Source organism: Thamnophis elegans, chromosome Z (assembly GCF_009769535.1).
Source record: "Thamnophis elegans isolate rThaEle1 chromosome Z, rThaEle1.pri, whole genome shotgun sequence".
Lineage (NCBI taxonomy): Eukaryota > Metazoa > Chordata > Lepidosauria > Squamata > Colubridae > Thamnophis > Thamnophis elegans.
Genome location: NC_045558.1, coordinates 126365771 through 126384861, shown reverse-complemented (window position 1 = coordinate 126384861; position 19091 = coordinate 126365771). Strand labels below are relative to the sequence as shown.

The following is a 19091-nucleotide window of genomic DNA, read 5'->3' as shown; positions in this document are numbered from 1 at the left end:
TACTGTAAGGAGCCCTAGATCACTTCTGAATGAAGGAGTGAAATGTCTGCCAGTTTGAACTGAGGTAACAGAATGTGAGGCAACTGGCAGTTGGAACAGTTCTTTTCAGGTGGGAAGGGGTAGTAGAATGTCTAACTCCTTAGCATCAGAGCTATTAATTACTGTATAAGAAATGCCAATGATCTGAAGGTCATTTTGAAAAATCCTTTCTTAGCGAGCACCTAGGAGCCAAGAGGAACATAAATGCCAAATTTCAAGTTTGTAGTCTTTATGGTTCTGGAGATATTTCACACACACTCTTCACAAGTGTCTTTTTATTTCCAATAATGGAGTGGCAGGTCATTATTTCCCTTTAACCTATGTGTATGTGTGTGCATCTATTCGCTTAAAGATAAAGCTTTACACAGTCTAGTCGTGTCTGACTTGGATGATGCTCATGGTCATTTCCTAGCTTGGAAGCCAGCATTGTCTGAAGGTGCTTCCGTGGTCATGTAGCCAGTATAGATTATCCACAAAGGAGCACTTTTGGGGAAAATACGATACTAAAATGCATGTCTGGCTGACTATGAGGCTTGTTTTGGGGGATAGGGCTTTATTATGAGACTGGGAAAATGCTAGGGCTTATTTCCCAGATGGGTCTGATTTTGGGGGAAACACAGTAAATGGCCAGGAGCTGGGAGGAGGATGGGAGCTTACCTCATGGCACAGCACTTTGGTCTTAAATCCAGGTCATCAAGCTGATCAGCTCACCATCTTTAACCACTAAGCAATCAAACCACCTTTAGCCAGTTTAATACTGGCTAAAGTACTAATTTCTGTATCTTGACAGTTCAAAGCCACCTATAGGAAAAGCTGCGGTGGCAATGTGCTTAGAATTCAGTGTTGCAGGCTAATTCTGCCTACTGCCAGCAATTTGATCCTGATTGACTTAGCCTTCCATCCTTCAGAGATTAGTAAAGTGTTGATTGTTGGGGGGTAATATGCTGACTGTGTAAACCGCTTAAGGCTTTAAAGCATTGTTAAGAGGCATATAACTGTTATTGCTAAAACATTTCCCCAAAGCATCCCCCCCCCCCAAAAAAGCTTAATCTGATTTGCCTAGGAGTTGCTCATTATCTTGATAAAAAACTCAAGCTCAGTAAGTGTATTCTTAGGGATCATTTTAGCAGGGGAGGCAAAAGAGGTTTTAAGATTTTAACCTGGGAAGGGTCCTTTGCTGTCCAAGCCCACCTGGGAAGAATGTCTAAAATTCAGCGAGAAGTCAGCAATATAAGATGTGAAACAAATCAGCCCCATCGGAGCCCATCTGACATGACTTGGTTGTCCCAAACCCTATATTTTTAACCTCTTGACATTTGCAGCATGGATGGGATTAACCTTTGCAAGATAATTACTCTTGCACGTACATCCAAAGTGAAAACAAGGATTAGTGAAAGACTTGGTGGATCAAGGTTTCAGAGCTACAAATGATCCATGTCAATGAGTCTTGCTGACACCAGAACAGAACATTGGATTAAATTTACACAAAGAATTTTTTAATACCATGTTTTCCCCCAAATAAGACAAGGTCTTAATTTTCCTTTGACCACCGAAATAAGCGCTTGGCCTTATTTTCAGAGATGTCTTTACTATTTTTGAGGTGCAGGAGGCAGCGAGCATGGTCACCTCATGGCTGCTGCTGTGTTGTAATATTTTTGGGGAGGACTTATTTTAGCACAGCGCTCAAAAGCCCAATTAGCCTTATTTCCAGGGTGGTCTTATTTTCAGGGAAACGGTACGTAAAAGATTTGTACAGAGGCCCATTCTTCAAGAATTTCCTCCCAACTGAAGTACATTTAATCAAACCAATTCTTAATCAAATGAATTTCCTTCCTTAATTGAAGAACATTCAGTTGAAATCAACTCTTAATTGAAGAAATTTCCTTCCTTAATTGAAGGAAATAAATAATCTTGTTCCCCTTAAGGTGGCTCATTATTTAAAAAAACCACAAGGCTGAAGCTTCCTCTCCAGTTAGGTCAGATATGGAATTGCTACTTTTATTTATTTACAATCATCCAATTCATGGAATAGTTACTTTTTTAATTTATTTACAACCATCTAGTTGTGCCTGTGGAGAAGGAAAAGGACAAACAGACATGTTCAATCATGGCTGAAAAAGACAGAGACATACGGTGCAAGTACACAGGCAGGCAAGCAAGCAGGCAGCCGTCACGGAGGAAAGTTATCTTAAATAGGTCTATGTACATTTTACTCCTTATATACAAGCTGCAACAGGCTTGGGGCTATAAGCTCGATGCCACGGAGGTGGGAGAATTAAAATCTTGAGGCCAAGAGAGAAGACGGGGGTAGAGGACTTGGCGCTGAGAAAAATCAAGCTAGGTTCGAACCAGGACTGAGACATTTCCCTAGGTGGAATGTCTTTGATGTATGACTCAGGGCATCCTTTCTTCTGTACGACAGAGTCCATGCACCATTTCCCTCCCCCTTCGGTCTAGGTCATCAACTAGTAAGACAAAAGAAAGGATGGAAATCTGATTTAGTAGGCTCTGGAAGAGGATAGTTCTATGCCTCAAGTCAAGGTTGAAATAAATGTCGTCCCCCCCCGGCCCCCCAGCTCTCTCAAATCCACTGCAGGTGGTATTGGCCAGCAGTTCTCCCTTCAACCTTCCGAACAAAAACAATAAACACCGTAGCCATGGTTTGAAAGGGCTCTTTAGAGAGAGAGACGTGATGGTTCCTAAGGCTGCTCTCATCTCACCCGCTGAAAACACAGTTTGGATCGTTGGGAGAAGAAAACAGGGAAGTGGCCCCTTCAAGGAATGTGCAAAGATTAAGAAAAACGAAAGCAGAAACGTAATGAAGCTAAACTCCTTTAGCGGAAGACCTGGATCTCACACTGATCACAGAAAGCAGGTGGGAGGTAAGGGCTGAAATTCATTAAATGAATATCTGGACCAATCCCGGGGCCTTCATACTAACCTTTATGGAACGGCCCTTCTCTCATTCCCCGGGGCCCCCATTCACATTTAAGGATTGTGGAAACGGCCTCGAAACCTTGCAGCCCCCCACATTACCGACCACAGGATGGCAAAAACAAGGAAGAGAAAAAAACAATACAGCAGCAATTTCTGGAGACTCTTTTGCGCCTCCTTCTCAACCAGGAAATAATTTTTTTAAGCAGCCTCCGATGGGAGCCGAGAACAGAGTCCTGAAAACACCAACTTCTGAAGTGCCGCCAAGTTGTAGAACTGTAGTGTTATCTCAAGTGGTTCCGCTGTGGGCCATCTCCAAACGTCATCGCAAAACAGCTGCCACCGGTTTGATGCCAAACCGTCCATTTGCGTTTTCAAGTTTTTCTTTTGGGAACGATTAGTGTTAACTTGCAGGATCCATAGGAACTCCCCCTCCCCCTCCCACCGGGATGGCAGAACCCGGCAGAATTGGGCCTTCGGCTCCTTTGGAGTCAAAATTGTCCTTTCTTTTGCCATCAATCCTGGCTCAAGAGCAACAGAGATGGGAGAAGACTGGTAGATATCAGGGTTGTCCCATAGATGCTCGGATGGTGACACCGGGAGCGAGCACAGCAAGAAGGTGGCAGGGCAGACCCAACTTCAAATGGAATCAGAAGGGTCCTTGGAGATGAGGTGGTGGGGCAGTGGTGGGAAGCCAAGAAGAGCTTGGGGAGGCTCACGAGAAATTCTGGATGGGGTGGCTGACTCTCATGCAAGCCCAGTACATCGCTCGGCCAAGGAAAACCAAAGCCAGGAAAATCACCACAGCCCAGGAAGCATAGACACCCCTGTACTGCTGGGCTTGTTTCCAGGTACCAAACTAGAGAATAAAAGAACAATGAAAAAATCAGCTTCACAACAAAACATCTTAATAGATTTACTGTGAAAGATAAAGGTGTGTGTGGGCGCGTGCGTTCAATAGGCCTTTGGGTTCAGCAACCTTTTGTTCCAGCCTGAACCATGAAACAGCTCCCATTTTGACTCTCAAATGCTGAAGGTTGTGGCGATGTGAACTTTCTATCTTACATGCATAATCCTCCCTTTTATATTATATTATATGTATAATGGCTAAGAAGTTTGCCTAGTATGTAATATAGCCCAGGTTCAAATCCCAGTAAGGGTATGGCTAGCTGATGAGAGCTAAATAGCTTGAAATAGATCTATACTAGTCTCCCTTTATTTATTTATCAGCACAAATAAAAAAACACAAATATAACAAAGGCAACAGTAAAAATATTGGGTTTCTGTCGTGATGGACTCTTGTGACGAGCCGATTGACAGATGTTGGAGGCAGTTAGCTTCCTCCCATAATTGGGGCTTACCAGGGGTTGTAAAAATCTAATAGACACCTTTCACCCTGGCTTCGCTGATAACGGATAAGAGCCTGTGGCCTAATGGCTAAGAAGTTTGCCTAGTATGTAATATAGCCCAGGTTCAAATCCCAGCAAGGGTATGGCTAGCTGATGAGAGCTAAATAACTTGAAACAGATCTATACTAGTCTCCCTTTATTTATTTATCAGCACAAATAAAAAAACATATATATATATATATGTGTGTGTGTGTATATGTGTGCGTGTGTATGTATGTATATGTATGTGCATGTGTATATATGTATACACACACACACACACACACACACACAAAAACACAAAAGAATTCTTTATTTAGAGTAGAAATCTTTATTGGCCAAATGTGATTGGGACACACAAGGAATTTGTCTTTGCTGCATAAGCTCTCAGTGTACATAAAAAGACAAGATACATTCATCAAGAATCATAAGGTACAGCCCTTAATGATAGTCATAGGGTGCAAATAAGCAATCGTTTACAATGGTGATCACATGACCCTGGGGACACTGCAAGAGTCGCAAATATGAAGCAGCAAATGTAAATTGCATTCGGATGTTTGACCACTGCTTCATATTTATGACGGTTGCAGTGTCCCAGGGTCATGTGATGCCCTTTTGTGAACAAGCAAGTCCACGAGGAAGCAAGATTCACTTAACAACCATTTTACTTTTTCCACAACAGAAGTGGTTCTCTTAACAAATGTGGCAAGAAAAGTCGTAAAATGGGACAAAACTCACCTAACAAAATTTCTCACATAGCAACATTGGGCTCAATTGTGGTCCTATACGTTGATGACTACCTGTGTATTCAGGACCTTAGTTTGGTTTCCTCTTTAATATTAACATTGTTTTTATTATTCTGGATAAAAGCTTGCATAATGAATTGATACATAAGGGTTTAGAGTGTTTTTTTCCCTTGAGTTTTAAAGTGGGAATGTTGGAATTGCAGAAAGCTTGTTTGTCACCGTTCCCCACCCTTCTGCTAAATAAATCAATAGCTGTCATTTCAAACCGGACAGTAACTTAGGCATGAGTCTAAGGGGGCAGAGCTGTGCTGCTTAAAAGATTCTAGATATCTACTATGGATTTCGGATGGGTTTTTTTTGTGAAAAGTTTTTTTTTTTAAATTTCATACAAGTAATCACTTGTATGAAGTATTCAAGTATACCATTACATCTTAACCAGTACTATTTCATATTATCCAGCATTATATCAATTCCTCTTACCATCAACCCACAGCAACTATAATTTGCTCTTCTGCTTTCCATACAGCATACTATATATTATATAAATGGTTATTCAACCTCCTCTCCCTTTCCCTCCTCCCTACCTCCTTTCCTCCCTCTACCATCCCTCTCTTCTCTGCTTCCCATTCCTCTCTCCTTCTCCTCTATCCACTCCTTCTCTCTCTCCCCATCTCTTTTCCTCCCTTCTGCTTCCCTGTCTCCTAACACCTCTCTCCGTCCTTTCCTCTCCCTTTCGCTCTCTTCCACTCTCTCCACTTAGCTTACATGGTGTATTTCAGCTTCTGAGCAAACTCCATTTAATATATTGATTTCAGATGTTGAGTGGCATGTTCAGTCGCCTCCCTGCTAAGGGAAAAAGTGGCCTGAAGTCAAGAATGTGACTTTGGACACATTCCGTTATGTTCCTTGGCTGAAAACCAATGGAGTTTGTCTCTTATGTTCTTCCAATTTTTTTAACCTTCTCATCCCAAAGACCTGGGATTTCCAGGTATCAACAGACATGGCCATCTTTAATGGTCCCATCCTAATCTCATCCTTTTGAGACCCCAACAGGTGCCACCCCCAACCCTAACTAGATGCCCCATGTTCACACTTACCGCCAGCCCCGTTGCTGTCACAGCCATCAGCATGCCCAAGAGAAGGCAGCATAAGCACCTTTTCCTTGGATAGCGGCGCCCAATGGAAGAACTGGAGGTACAAAGAGAGCAGTAAGTCAAGCATCCAGAGTCACTCCTACAAAGTTCCTCTCCCCTCCCGTAATTTGGAGTTCTGACCACCGAGTTCTGACTGAGGCTTCTCTTGTGTTCTGACCAAGGCTTTCTGAGAGCATGAAGCAAACTCCTTGTCCTGAGAAAAGCCCCCTTTATTAATTTACTGTGAATTCTGCTCATTCACATCCAGCAGAGACAGGAACCAATTAAGCGAACTAATTGTCTCCTGTAAACTCCACTCCCCTTTTGTTCCTCTTTTATTTCTTCTGGGTGGGGCCATTCATCCTCCACCTGTGGCCTTACTCACAAGTCGACCACTGTTCTTTAGCTGTTCCCTTTGTCTGGCAACTCTGGGCATGCGTACACTGGGAACAGGCTCCAGCTGTTCTTCTGCCCTACTGATGTCCGACTCCGAAGGCAGCTGATAACTGTCAGACGACCCTGGCCCCATCTCTACCTCCGACATAGAGCCCTCATCAGAGCCTTCCCCAGACTCCAGGACTGGCCCATGTCCCTCCCCAACCTCCTCACTGTCCGAATCTGCTGCCTATTCTGCTGGCAGCTCTGCTGGCGGCCACAACCCCTTGCCTAAGGACAAGTAATAGACCTCTTCTCCAGCTAAGGGGAGGGAGGGAGATGGGGACTCAGGTTCCTCGCTCTCTTTGAAGCTTAACCCCACAAACAGCAAGTTCCCTCCCACATTCCAATTACTAATATCGAGGTACATTCAATGCAAAGCTTGGAGAACATTCTGCTAATGCTTCTCCTCCTCCTCCTCCTCGCCCAATTCCTTCCCCAGAATAACTCACACTTTACGGCAGTGCGGGCATCGGGCTAAAGTGCGATCTGTGAATTCTGTCCACTGGAGAGACAAAAAAGAGAGAAGGCCTTGGGAAGGACAGCCTGACATGACGAGTCACGTTTTGCCACCGCAAATAGGCTCATTCTTTAAGGAGGCGCACTAAGCTGCTCCTCCAAATAGCAATAACATTTAGACTTATATACCGCTTCACCGGGCTTTACAGTTCCCTCTAAGCAGTTTACAGAGTCAGCATATTGTCCCCAACAATTTGGGTCCTTATTTTACTGACCTCGGAAGGATGGAAGACTGAGTCAACCTTGAGCCTGATGAGATTTGAACAGCCAAACTGCAGTCAGCCAGCAGTTAGCAGAAATAGCCTGCAGTACTGCACTCTAACCACCGTGTCACTGTGGCTCATAGCAATAGCACCTAGACTTATATATCACTTCACAGCTCTCTCTAAGCGGCTTACAGAGTCAGCCTATTGCTCCCAACAACCTGGCTCCTCATACTCTAACCACTGAACAATTGCAGCCATCCTCAACTTACAACAGTTCATTTAGTGACCGTTGGCAGTTACACCAACAGTGGGGGAAAAATGGCATGATCATTTTTCACACTTATGGCCATTGCGGCATCCCCATGGTCATGTGATCAGAATTCGGATGGTTGACGACTAGTTCCTATTTATGACGGCTGCAGTGTCCCAGTGTCATGTGATCCCCTTTTGCGACCTTTTGATAAGCAAAGTCCATGGGGAGGTCGGATTCACTTAATAATCGTGTTACCAATTTAACAACTAGAGGGATTCACTTAACAAACGGGACTCAAATCAGAGTTCGTAAGTTTGTAATTTTCTTCCGATAACAGGTTCCCAAACGCAACCAAAGCTGAGCCTGGAACAAATATGCCTCGTTTTTTCCTTCCCTGATCCCTTCCTTGATAGCACCCTTACCAGGAAATTATTTTCGCAGTGGCCGCAATTGACACGCACACCTACAGGCTGAGGCTCGGGACTCGGAGGGCCAGGGTGAACGGGCCCTAAGTTTATGACCCTTTTACTAGGGAGAAAACAGAGGGGAGAAAAGAGGTTTAGATTATTCTTCTTGTCAGTCCACCTGGCCCCACCGAACACCTATTTCCAAGCCAGTGAAACTCATCATGGAGAATAAAGTTGATGTCAACTAGTCTTTCTGGTTTCATCAGGGCAATCGCTGCTTTTATTCTCTAAACATAAACACCCTCTTCCAGGAACAATAACAACAACAACAACAAAACACAGGGTCAAACTGTGAAGACAGAGGGAGAATCCCCCTTTTCTTCTCTCTCACCTCAAAAAAAAATTTTTTTTTCTCTCTCTAAAAATGCCAGTTTTAGCTTGATTACTCCAATCTGTATCTTTGCTTTCTAGTTCTTTCTTTGGAAAATGGAATCTTACCCACATTATTAGATCACATCACCTCCCCAATATGCTATTCCTTCCCACCTTGCTAAAAAGATTTCAGGATTGAAAAGACCTAAACGCCAAGCCCAAATTTGACGTACGTCTAGCCATTTTTTAAAGCTCTCTATTATACTCGTTGTTGGATTCAAGAATTTACAGAGGGCAATTTCAATGTTTAATTCATTGGAAGGAGTATCCCATTTCGGAAGCCACCTGGGTAGAAAGTTGGAACATCAATGCTGATCAGTTGGTTCGGAAATTCCATGAAAAATATGCATACAAACCCAAAGGGGATCTTGCAGATGGCAGGGGCAGTTAGTTTTATATGTGTATGTTTTTTTAAATTTTTAACCTAATTGCAATCTTTATGTGTTCTCTGTCATTGCAGGACTTTCTTTTCAGTTGAAGGATCTGTCGAGCCTGAATTTGACCTACATGTAGCCATTTTATTTAGCTCTCTATTATACTCATTTATTCCTTTTTCTTTCTCTTTACCAAGTAAGGGGTTTTTTTCGGGCTTGCCACATACTTAAGATGGGAGGGAAGGAGCAAATAGATAGTGAGGATTGTTTTGGCTAGGTGAGCTTCCTTCCCGTGGGAACAGAGGCTGCTCCTGCTGAGAACGGAAGGAGGAGTTTGAAGACACCGGGCAGTGTGGATGGAGTGTTTATTGGAGAAGGTGACTTTTGAGGGATGTTTCTAACTTACAATATTATGTGGTGTAATTCTGGTTTGTGTCAGGTCCGGAATTAGAACAGACTTTGCCAAGTTGATGTCTACCTAAATAAAAGAAATTTGTTTTCGAAGATGGACTTTGCGTATTTCTTTTTTGAATGGGTTTCATCACTTGGAAACCTGACACTAAATCTCTCACACAGCCCACTTTTCTCCAAACACATCAATGTTTTGCACTCATGAAGAAATTAGCCTTTTGTTAACAAGTGCAAAACTTTGATGTGTTCTTCCATGTTTGGCATAGATTGTTAAGCCGAATAGTTTTGGTAAAGTGCTGTATTTATATTGGTGTGAAGAAACCCACTTTTTGAATTGGGTGCCTTTCAAATACAGAATAACGGAGTTGGAAGGGACCTTGGAGGTCTTTTAGTTCAACTCCCTGCTCAAGCTGACCACCATTGAGATGAGCATCCTATAGAAATTGAATAAATACAAATAAATGAAAAATGATTGCCGTACAAAACTGTAAGCCAGGTTTTTCTTTCTAAATGCAAGGTATCTGTACATTCTGCTACTTCTCTTCCCAACCTGCCTACCTTCTATTGAATATTGTTAAACCTTATATTTTTACAATATTTAGTAAAATATCTTTACATATGTGTGCGGCTGCTAGGATGGCCTGCATTTGAAATTGGAAAGTAATGTACAATTCCTTCAGTAGAAGAATGCAAATAATTACCTTGCATTTGGAAAATAAATCTGGCTTATAATTTTGTATGGCAACCATTATTTATTTATTTTTTATTTGTTCAATTTTTACAGGATGCTCATCTCTGTGGTCTCTTGCTTGAGCAGGGAGTTGGACTGGAAGACCTCCAAGGTCCCTTCCAACTCTGTTATTCTGTATTCTAAAGGTACTCAACTTCAGCCCTTGGAGCAATGTTGTTCAACCTTGGCAACTTGAAGATGTGTGGCCTTCAACTCCCAGATACCCTGGTTAGGGAATTCTAGGAGTTGAAGTCCTTACATCCTCAAGTTGCCAAGGAAGGTTGAAAAATACTGCCCAGAACAGTATAGTGTTTCCTACTTGAGCACCGGGGTTAGACTAGAAGACCTTCAAGGGTCCTTCCAATTCAATGACTCTGGACAGCTGACAATTTTTGGACTATAATTCTAGCCATGGTTTTGCTCTACATCTGAAATTAGGGACATATAACTTTTAACATTTATGTCATGATTTGTTAAATAAGGATATACATTTCTTAGTGATTAGGTAAGACTAATTTTTTTCATTTTATGTTATACTCTATGTCATGACTGTTGTTGATACTAATATATTTACTTGATTTTAATAATGATCTGTAGTTTTAAAATGTCGTAAGTTATTTAAATATGTAGAAGTCAATTCATTATTCAGAGAACCTCTACTTAATTTATCTAGCTCTATGTATATGCATGTGAGCCACCAAGAGTAATTTGTGATTATGAAAGCATACAAATATGTTGAATTAACAAATACACATAAATATCTCTTATTTCCTTTGTGATTGTTTTCCTCTTCTTGCTTCTGTTTCCCCCATAAAATGTATATATAAAAGACTGAAGTGTTCTACATTGTCCTGATAACAGCCTTTAAGGCAGGGTAGTAAAATGTTATGTGTATAACATTGTAACTACCCTGTACATAACATATACAATGTAACTACCCCACCCCACCCCTTACCAATATATCCTTGGACAGGCAATGCGTTGTGAGGTCACTTTGCAGATCAAAAGACAGTTGCAAGGGCATCTGACATACTTCTTACCAGGTGGGGCATTTTTAATCGGCTGCAGAAGGAAAAAAAGGACATTTTTGAAAGTTAAACAAGTTGAACATGTTTCCTGGTTTAAGAAGAAAGAAGTTCACAAAAGGGCAAAGAATCCAATCCATCTGTCAGGCATTGAACCAAGATTACTAATGACCACTCTCATTCATCACAATGTATCTGTAAATATTTAAACTGAATTAATACGTATTTAAAAAATACACAGGTAGCCAACAGGCGCAGTGGACAACAGGTTTAAATGTTTTGGCTGAATTTGGAAAACAGTCTAGAAACTAATTTGTGATTATTTTTTTCCCCCTGAAGAAAGCACAAGACATCCTATCAAAATTCAGTTGCAAGTAAGTAACAAATGTACTTTTGTCTACACGAGAATTTATGTGTTATCTTTATTTTTCATAGCTTTCGTTAGTTATTAGGCACTAGACTTATGCCCAAGAAGCCGAGCTACTGCTAATCTGAATAAGAAAAGTCAGGCTAGTTAAGCCTTGGACAAAGTGTATATTTCCAGGAAAGATGGTTAACAAAAATGTGGCATTCAGAAGACACCTATTTTACACGAAGAAAAAAAATAATAATACATAAAAGCAGAAGGGAAGAATGACAACGTGGAAAGGGCAAGGTCCTTCTGTTTAATTTTCATTGCAATCTTAGGTAAATTCATTATGTCAAAGGTAACTCTGGGCAGGGCTGGGGCAAAAGATAAGGCACAATTGATAAGTGCACCTTGAACACCTAGCAAATCTGAAGTCCAAAGGGAAAAAAAAATTTTTTTTAAGCTTCTCTCTATCCATGATAAAGATAAGATAAAAAGCCTTCCGAACAAGCTTAAGTGGGAGGCGAAAGGGAAAAAACATCAGAGTGAAATTTAGGATAATATTCTCTCAAACAAATCCAACTATTGAATTGGATTTTAAATTATTGAGGGGACCAGAGCAACTATTTAGACTTTCAGTTTTGTGCTATCTGCAGCTGCAGGAACTGAAGATGTTGCAGACTGGCAATGCCAATTTTCAGGTTTATATTTTCAGAAGACTGAGATACTAGGAGCAGAAAAGAAACCTGAATAGGAAATGAGCTCTAGGACAAGTTCCCAGTTTTAGAGGAAGCCTTTTCTTCCACAGAATATTTTGTGCCTGAAGTGTTCTACATTGTCCTGATAAGTCTTTAAGGCAGGATAGTTTTAGCAAAGCCACAAGTGAGACCTACAAAGTGAGAGGGGAGGGGTGGTGTTAGCTGCCACCTCATGGTTTCTTGTGTATTTTGATACTATGACCATTTGCCATGAACGCCTTGGAGGGTGGATGGGCGAAAGTGAAAGTTTTAACTGCTGTTATCTCCCTGAGATGCTACTTCAAAGTCACGAGGCTGGAAGGAACACACCTGCATACCAACCTACTGAAAACATCTTGCTTCAATCTGATTGGATGGGGGAGGCGGAAGCAGTTAAGGACTACTTGTAATGTTGCATAAGTTTCCTATTGTTGGTTCTACCCAGCACTTCTTCTCACCTTGTTACTCATTTAAATAGTTACAAATAAACCTCTCCTCGTGGATAAATTCCTGCTATATAATTGGTGTATTTATTTGTAACTATTTAAATGAGTAACAAGCACATTCCGTCCAGGAGCATAAATTAATTGTGTAGTATGCAAAAAATGTGTTACATTCATTTCGAATTTCCTGTCAGTCAATTTCACTGAAAGACTTCAACTTTTAATAATGCCAGGAGAAGAGAAATTAAGGCAAAGGAAAAATAAAAGCTCCAGTTGTTTTTTTCTCTCAGCCAAATAAACAAGAACCTACACATTGTCCACTGAGATAATGTACAGGCCAAATTTCAGGAATTTCTTTTTAAAAAAACCCTCTTCCAACCGAACCTCTAATGTAAAGAAAGGCACCATAAAAACTTCCATATGAGCCTAGTTCAAATGAGTTGAGATGAACAATACCTTCACCACCAAATCAAAAGGAGAGGATGGTGGGGAGGAATAAAAAGAGGAGGAGAAAGGGTAGGAAGGGGAAGAGAGGAAGGGAGAGGTAAGGGGAAAGGAAAAAGAGAGGAGGGAGGAAGGAAGTAGAGAAGGGAGGGAGGGAGGGAGAAAAGGAAGGGAAAGCAGAGTGGTGATATTGCAAATAGGTGTATGGGATGGTAAGCAAAGCAACCTCGAATGTATACCTTTTTATGGAAAATAAATATGTAAAGGCGATAAATAACAATAAGAATAATAACTAGGTGAATGCTATACTTGTAATTTGTATGTAAGAGACTAAAAATTAAAAAACTTTTCAAAAAACAACAACCAAATCAACCCAATAAAACAGCACACTACAATAAATAATCCCAGCTAAAGGAGAACACAAATATAATCTTCTGAGGAGGAAACATAAACGAAGAAAAAAAAAGGAATCCTTTTAACAAATGGCGTTGTGCAGAGTCAGGCCACAGATCCAGTTTTCTGAGTATTGACTATGCTGACTTGAGCGCCAACAGCTCTCAAGGGACTGAAGACTCTGCCTGAAAGCTAACACAAGTACTCCATCCGCAAGCCATGTCAGCAGATTTGCAGTTGTGGCTTACTCTTTTCCAAGGTGTGTGTGTGTGTTTTTAAGGCAATCATTCTCGCTATGTTAAAAAAAAAAAAGCCCTACATATTTGAAACAACTGGCGAGAACTACAGGAATATAAGCCTCCCTTTGTCTTTGACTAGCTTAGCAACTGGCAGGAGGCCAGGAGTTCTGCCCAATTGTGGAATTGAGCTGAAGCAGGGGAAGTGACCCCGAGAAGCACCGCTTGTCTCCAGCTTTCCATCTGGGGTTCACAGGTCAACTCATCTTCCTTTACATGTACTTGTGCTTTCATTTGGCCAAATGTGGTTAGACATACACGGAGTTTATCTCCGGTGCAGAAGCACTCGGGGTCACTTCCAAAACAGTAGACTGTAACAATATTAAAGTGTACAACTGATGAAAGGAGGAAGTAAGAAATAATAAAGGGGATAAATAATACTGCAGCCACATCCTATGGATTGATGTAGATACACATTAGGCCAAAAAAAAAATCCCTTAGTCACTGTATTTTGTCAACTGTGAGAATTAGGTGTTCAGCTATAGTGATAGCACAAGGGAAGAAACTGCCCCTGTGACTAGTTTGTCTTGGCATACATTGCCTTATAGCAGTGATGGCAAACCTTTTGGGGACCGAGGGCCCAAACCAGAACACGCCTGTGTGTACATGTGCGTGTGCTGGATCACTGAAAACCTGAAGACCAGCTGGCTGGCACATGCATGCATGTTTTCAGGTTGTTTTCCAAGCCATTTTTGGCCTCAAAAGCAGTCTGGAAAATGGCCCAAAAAACTATTTGGTTTTTGGCTGTTTTCAGGCCATTTTCCAGTGCTCCAGCAAAGACCAGGTGGCTGGTGTGCTGGAAACCAGAAGAGAAGCTGGTGATGGCATGCATGCCCAGAGAGGGCTAAGCATGCCACCTCTGGCACACATGCCATAGATTCGCCATCACGGCCCTATAGTGCCGTCCCAAGGTAAGGAATTGAAAATTTATGTCTAGAATGGGAGGGATTCAGCCAATATCTTCTCAGCCCCCGTTCTGACCTGCACAATATGCAAGTCTTCTATGGCAGGCAAATATTCCACATCTTACATTCCACCCAGATGCGTCTTGCCTTTACATCTTTCCACGGTGCCTCCCATGTCCCACTCTGACCATGCTCACCGTGGCCTCATTGCAAACGCTACATTTCACCACGTGCTGATGCATCTTTCCCTCCACATTGATGGGGCTCTGGCAGACTCGGCAAGTGATCATAGGAGCATTGCCGCTCTCCGGTGACGCCATTGGGGAATATGGCGGGGGATCTTCAGCGGGCAGTATGGCGGCTTGGCTCCCATCGATACTGCTGAAGGAGGAAAATCCTTGGAAGGGAAGAGAGAAAGAATCACAGTGAAAAGTGAGCATTCAACTACCATTCTATGGTGCTGCTGTTACATTTATAGTCTACTCCCTTGATCCTTCTTCTGGATCTCACCTGCATTTCATTCTCCTGAAATTTCTCCACCACCACCACCACCACCACCACCCTTTGTTTCCCACCTCTAAATTTGTTCATCTTCTACCCACAAAGCCCTGTAGAGAAGGGCCTTAATAGAGAGAGGGGAGATCTGTATCAAAGCAACCAGGACCGGGAAAACCCCGGTCCAAACCAGGGGTCAGCAACTCGTGGCTCTGGAGCTGCATGTGGCTCTTTCATCCCTCTGCTGCAGCTCCCTGTTGCTCAAAATATGTGCCAATGTGTGATACCCACCAGCACATGATTTATTAAGCTTTTTGACCCTCAGCAGGCCGACCATGGATAAATTCAAGAAAAGAAAAGTTTCACAAGAAATCAGAACGTTTAATTCAACTACATATGCTAGTTCTGTGGCTGCTCAGGAAATAGCCAGGCACGGGATGGGTTCTGTGGCTCCTGGTGTTTTCTTTTCTGTGGGAAACGGGTCCAAATGGCTCTTTGAGTGTTTAAAGTTGCCGACCCCTTGTCCAAACAATGAAGGAGGAATGAGAAAACAGAAGCCATAATTAAGACTTTTATTTACAAACATCTACTTTTATTTACAATCTACAGGTATCTAATTTTATCTATAAATATCTACAGGCCCCTCACATCATAAACTGTTTTAACTTCTCCAGTCAGGGTGCCACTTGCAGGACAAAACAACTGGGCATAAAGATAGTTTCCCCCCACCCCCATGCCATCACTCTGCTAATGACCTAATTTCCAAAGCACTGTCTGGTGCCTAAGGATATTTACCCATTTAATAGGTCTGTATTGCTATTATCCTTTTCATTTGGACATAAATTGTTTCAACTTCTGCCCTTAAAACGATACTATATGGCACTGCACAACAAAACAACTAGACACAAGGAGTTTTTCCCCCAAATGCCATCCCGCTAAACAACTCCCACAACATTGTCATATTACTTACTAAGATTGTATTACTATTACTCTTCTCTTCCTAGTACCTATCTCTCCCAACTATAACCATGTTGCTTGTATCTTTAGAATTTATACTGTTTTTATTTGTTTCCTAGTATGATTTGATACCTTATTAGTAACCTTGACTATCACTAAGTGTTGTATCTTTTTATTCTTGAGGGATGTATTTTATTTTCTTTATGTAAACTGAGAACATATGCATCAAAAACAATTTTTTTGTGTGTCCAATCGCACTTGGCCAATAATTCAATTCTATTCTACTCTTATATTATCCTATCCTATTACTCTATTCTATTTTGTTAGGATTGGTTACTACAGAGGAACTCTTTCTTTTTTTTTAAAAAAAAAAAGTAGTTTTGGTCTGGAATTGATTTCTTGGTTTGATCTACATCTTGGGACTGACAACTCTTAGCAATTTAGATTTAGCTTTTCTTTGAGTAAAGCATTTGGGTGGAACCAGACTAGTATTTTTTTTTTAAAAAAATGTATTTACTGCCTAGGGGATAGCAAGCTCCCCACCCAACCAAAGTAGGGATGCTCCTACCAAAAGGGCTTGAGACAAAGTGCTGCCTTTCTGATTGGATATTTCAATTCCAATTCTACCCCCCCTCACCGAGCCACGCCCCCCACGCACAAGCTACGACCCCTGGCTTGACGACCCCCCCTTATCTCTAGGATACTCTCGTCCCCCCTCACTCCCCGACCCCACCCACCGCCTCTCCTTTCTCAGCGGCCACAAACCATCCCAGGAATGTAAACGAGGGAAAGGCGAATTACCCTGTGGCGGAGTGGGTTTTCCCGGAGCAGCCGAAGCGGGCCCCGACCCCAGACCCGCCGGCCCCACCAGGCCTCCGGAGGCGAGGCTGCTCCCATCGCCAGGGTCGGCTGGCAGCAGCGGGGAGCGTTCACCATCCGCAGCCATCGCCGCTGCGGCTGCTGCACCCGTAACCGCCCCGCGTCTCTTTCGGCTTCCGTAGCGCACACGCCCCCGCCCCCTCGCTATCCCGGATCACTCTTATCACATGACGACCCGATGGCATCACCCTATCGACTGCAAGGAAGTAACTCGGTCCCTGTCACGTGACTAGAAACCGGTGGCGATAGTGGATGCTGCGCTTCTGATTGGTCGGGAGAGACTGTGACGGCGTGTCGCCCGCTTCGTTCCATTGGAGGCTAATCGTGCTCGTTCTTTCGCAGCTCCCCCCTCGTCCCGTGACTCTTTCTACGCCTCCTTATTGGCTGCTTCTTACAGGCGAATCCCAGTTTGTCCCGAATCATCGTTTCTTTCCAATTGGTTATTACTCCACCCCTCTCTCAAAGTAGGCCCGACGTTGAAGGAGTTTTAACTCACGTGATGGTGAACCGCGGGTGCTGATTGGCTCAGCTCTTCCGCTGTTCCATAGTACGATCCTAGGAGCCATCCTGGAGCTGACGTGAGGAAACGTCTGCTCTCCCATTAGGCGGGTCGAAGTTCTCCATTGCTTGTCCTACCAATCGCTCCTCCTTTTCTAAGGAACGCCCCGCCCCCTCAACCATGATTGACGGTGTACGTGAAGATTCCGCCCCAGAGTTCGAAACCTTAATTTAAAGAGAAAAGAAAGGTAGCCATCCAGTCCTGCACGTGCTCCGTTTCGCGCGTGGAAAGCCACGCGGAACTTAGTCCCCCCCCCCAAAAAAAAAGGAAGCCAGGAAAATATTCCACCGGTTTGTGTCTTTTCTTCTCTAGGATAAGCCTAAGAAGCTTCTTTTAGCCCAGGACTTTTCAAATGTAGCCACTTTTAAGATGTGCGGACTTCGGCTCCCAGAATTCCCCCAACCATTGGTGAAAATGACTGGGGAATTCTGGGAGTTGAAATCCACCTGTCTTAAAGTGGCTCAGTTTCAAAAACGCTGGGGTTAAATGAGGATTGATAGGATTTAACTGCGATTGGTTAAATTGCAGTTAAATTTGATTGGTAGAATAGAACTGCAATTGGTTAAATTGAAATTAATTTGGTTGGTAGGATTTAACTGCAGTTGGTTAAATTGAAATTAATAATTAGGTTGGTAGGAATTAATTGCCACTGTTTAAATTGCAATTAATTTGATTGGTAGAATATAACTGCAATTGGTTAAATTGGAATTAATTAGGTTCGTATGATTTAACTGCAATTGGTTACAATACAATACAATAGCAGAGTTGGAAGGGACCTTGGAGGTCTTCTAGTCCAACCCCCTGCCTAGGCAGGAAACCTTATACCGTTTCAGACAAATGGCTATCCGACATCTTCTTAAAGACTTCCAATGTTGGGGCATTCACAACTTCTTTAGGCAAGCTGTTCCACTGATTAATTGTTCACACTGTCAGGAAATTTCTCCTCAGTTCTAAGTTGCTTCTCTCCTTGATTAGTTTTCATCCATTGCTTCTTGTTCTACACTCAGGTGCCTTGGAGAATAGTTTGACTCTCTCTTCTTTGTGGCAGCCCCTGAGATATTGGAACACTGCTATCATGTCTCCCCTAGTCCTTTTTTCATTAAACTAGACATACCCAGTTCCTGCAACCGTTCTTCATATGTTTTAGTCTCCAGTTCCCTAATCATCTTTGTTGCTCTTCTCTGCACTCTTTCCAGAGTCTCCACATCTTTTTTACATGGGGCAACCAAAACTGAACGCAGTATTCCAAGTGTGGCTTTACCAAGGCCTTATAAAGAGGTATTAACACTTCATATCATCTTGATTCTATCCCTCTGTTTATACAGCCTAGAACTGTGTTGGCTTTTTGGCAGCTGCTGCACACTGCTGGCTCATATTTAAATGGTTGTCCACTAGGCAAGATCCCTCTCACAGTTACTACTATTGAGGAAAGTACCACCTATACTGTATCTGTGCATTTCGTTTTTCTTGCCTAAATATAGAACCTTACTCTTCACCTTTGAATTTCATTTTATTAGATAGTGCCCAATGTTCAGGTTTGTCAAGATCTTTCTGTATCTTAAGCCTATCTTCTGGAGTATTGGCTATTCCTGCTAGCTTGGT

At 42.4% G+C, this 19091-nt stretch overlaps 1 protein-coding gene across 1 annotated transcript; it reads right to left on the bottom strand.

Annotated features, from left to right (window-relative positions):
- Window positions 1-2006: 2006 nt before the first annotated feature.
- PIP4P1 (phosphatidylinositol-4,5-bisphosphate 4-phosphatase 1) lies at window positions 2007-17118 on the bottom strand. Its single transcript, XM_032237123.1, has 7 exons — window positions 16853-17118; window positions 14797-14996; window positions 10963-11069; window positions 8076-8181; window positions 7128-7180; window positions 6205-6295; window positions 2007-3832 (listed from the first exon to the last, which is right to left on the bottom strand). Exons 1-7 carry the CDS (start codon window positions 16995-16997, stop codon window positions 3689-3691), a joined length of 846 nt encoding a protein of 281 aa, XP_032093014.1. The 5' UTR covers window positions 16998-17118; the 3' UTR covers window positions 2007-3688.
- Window positions 17119-19091: the final 1973 nt, after the last annotated feature.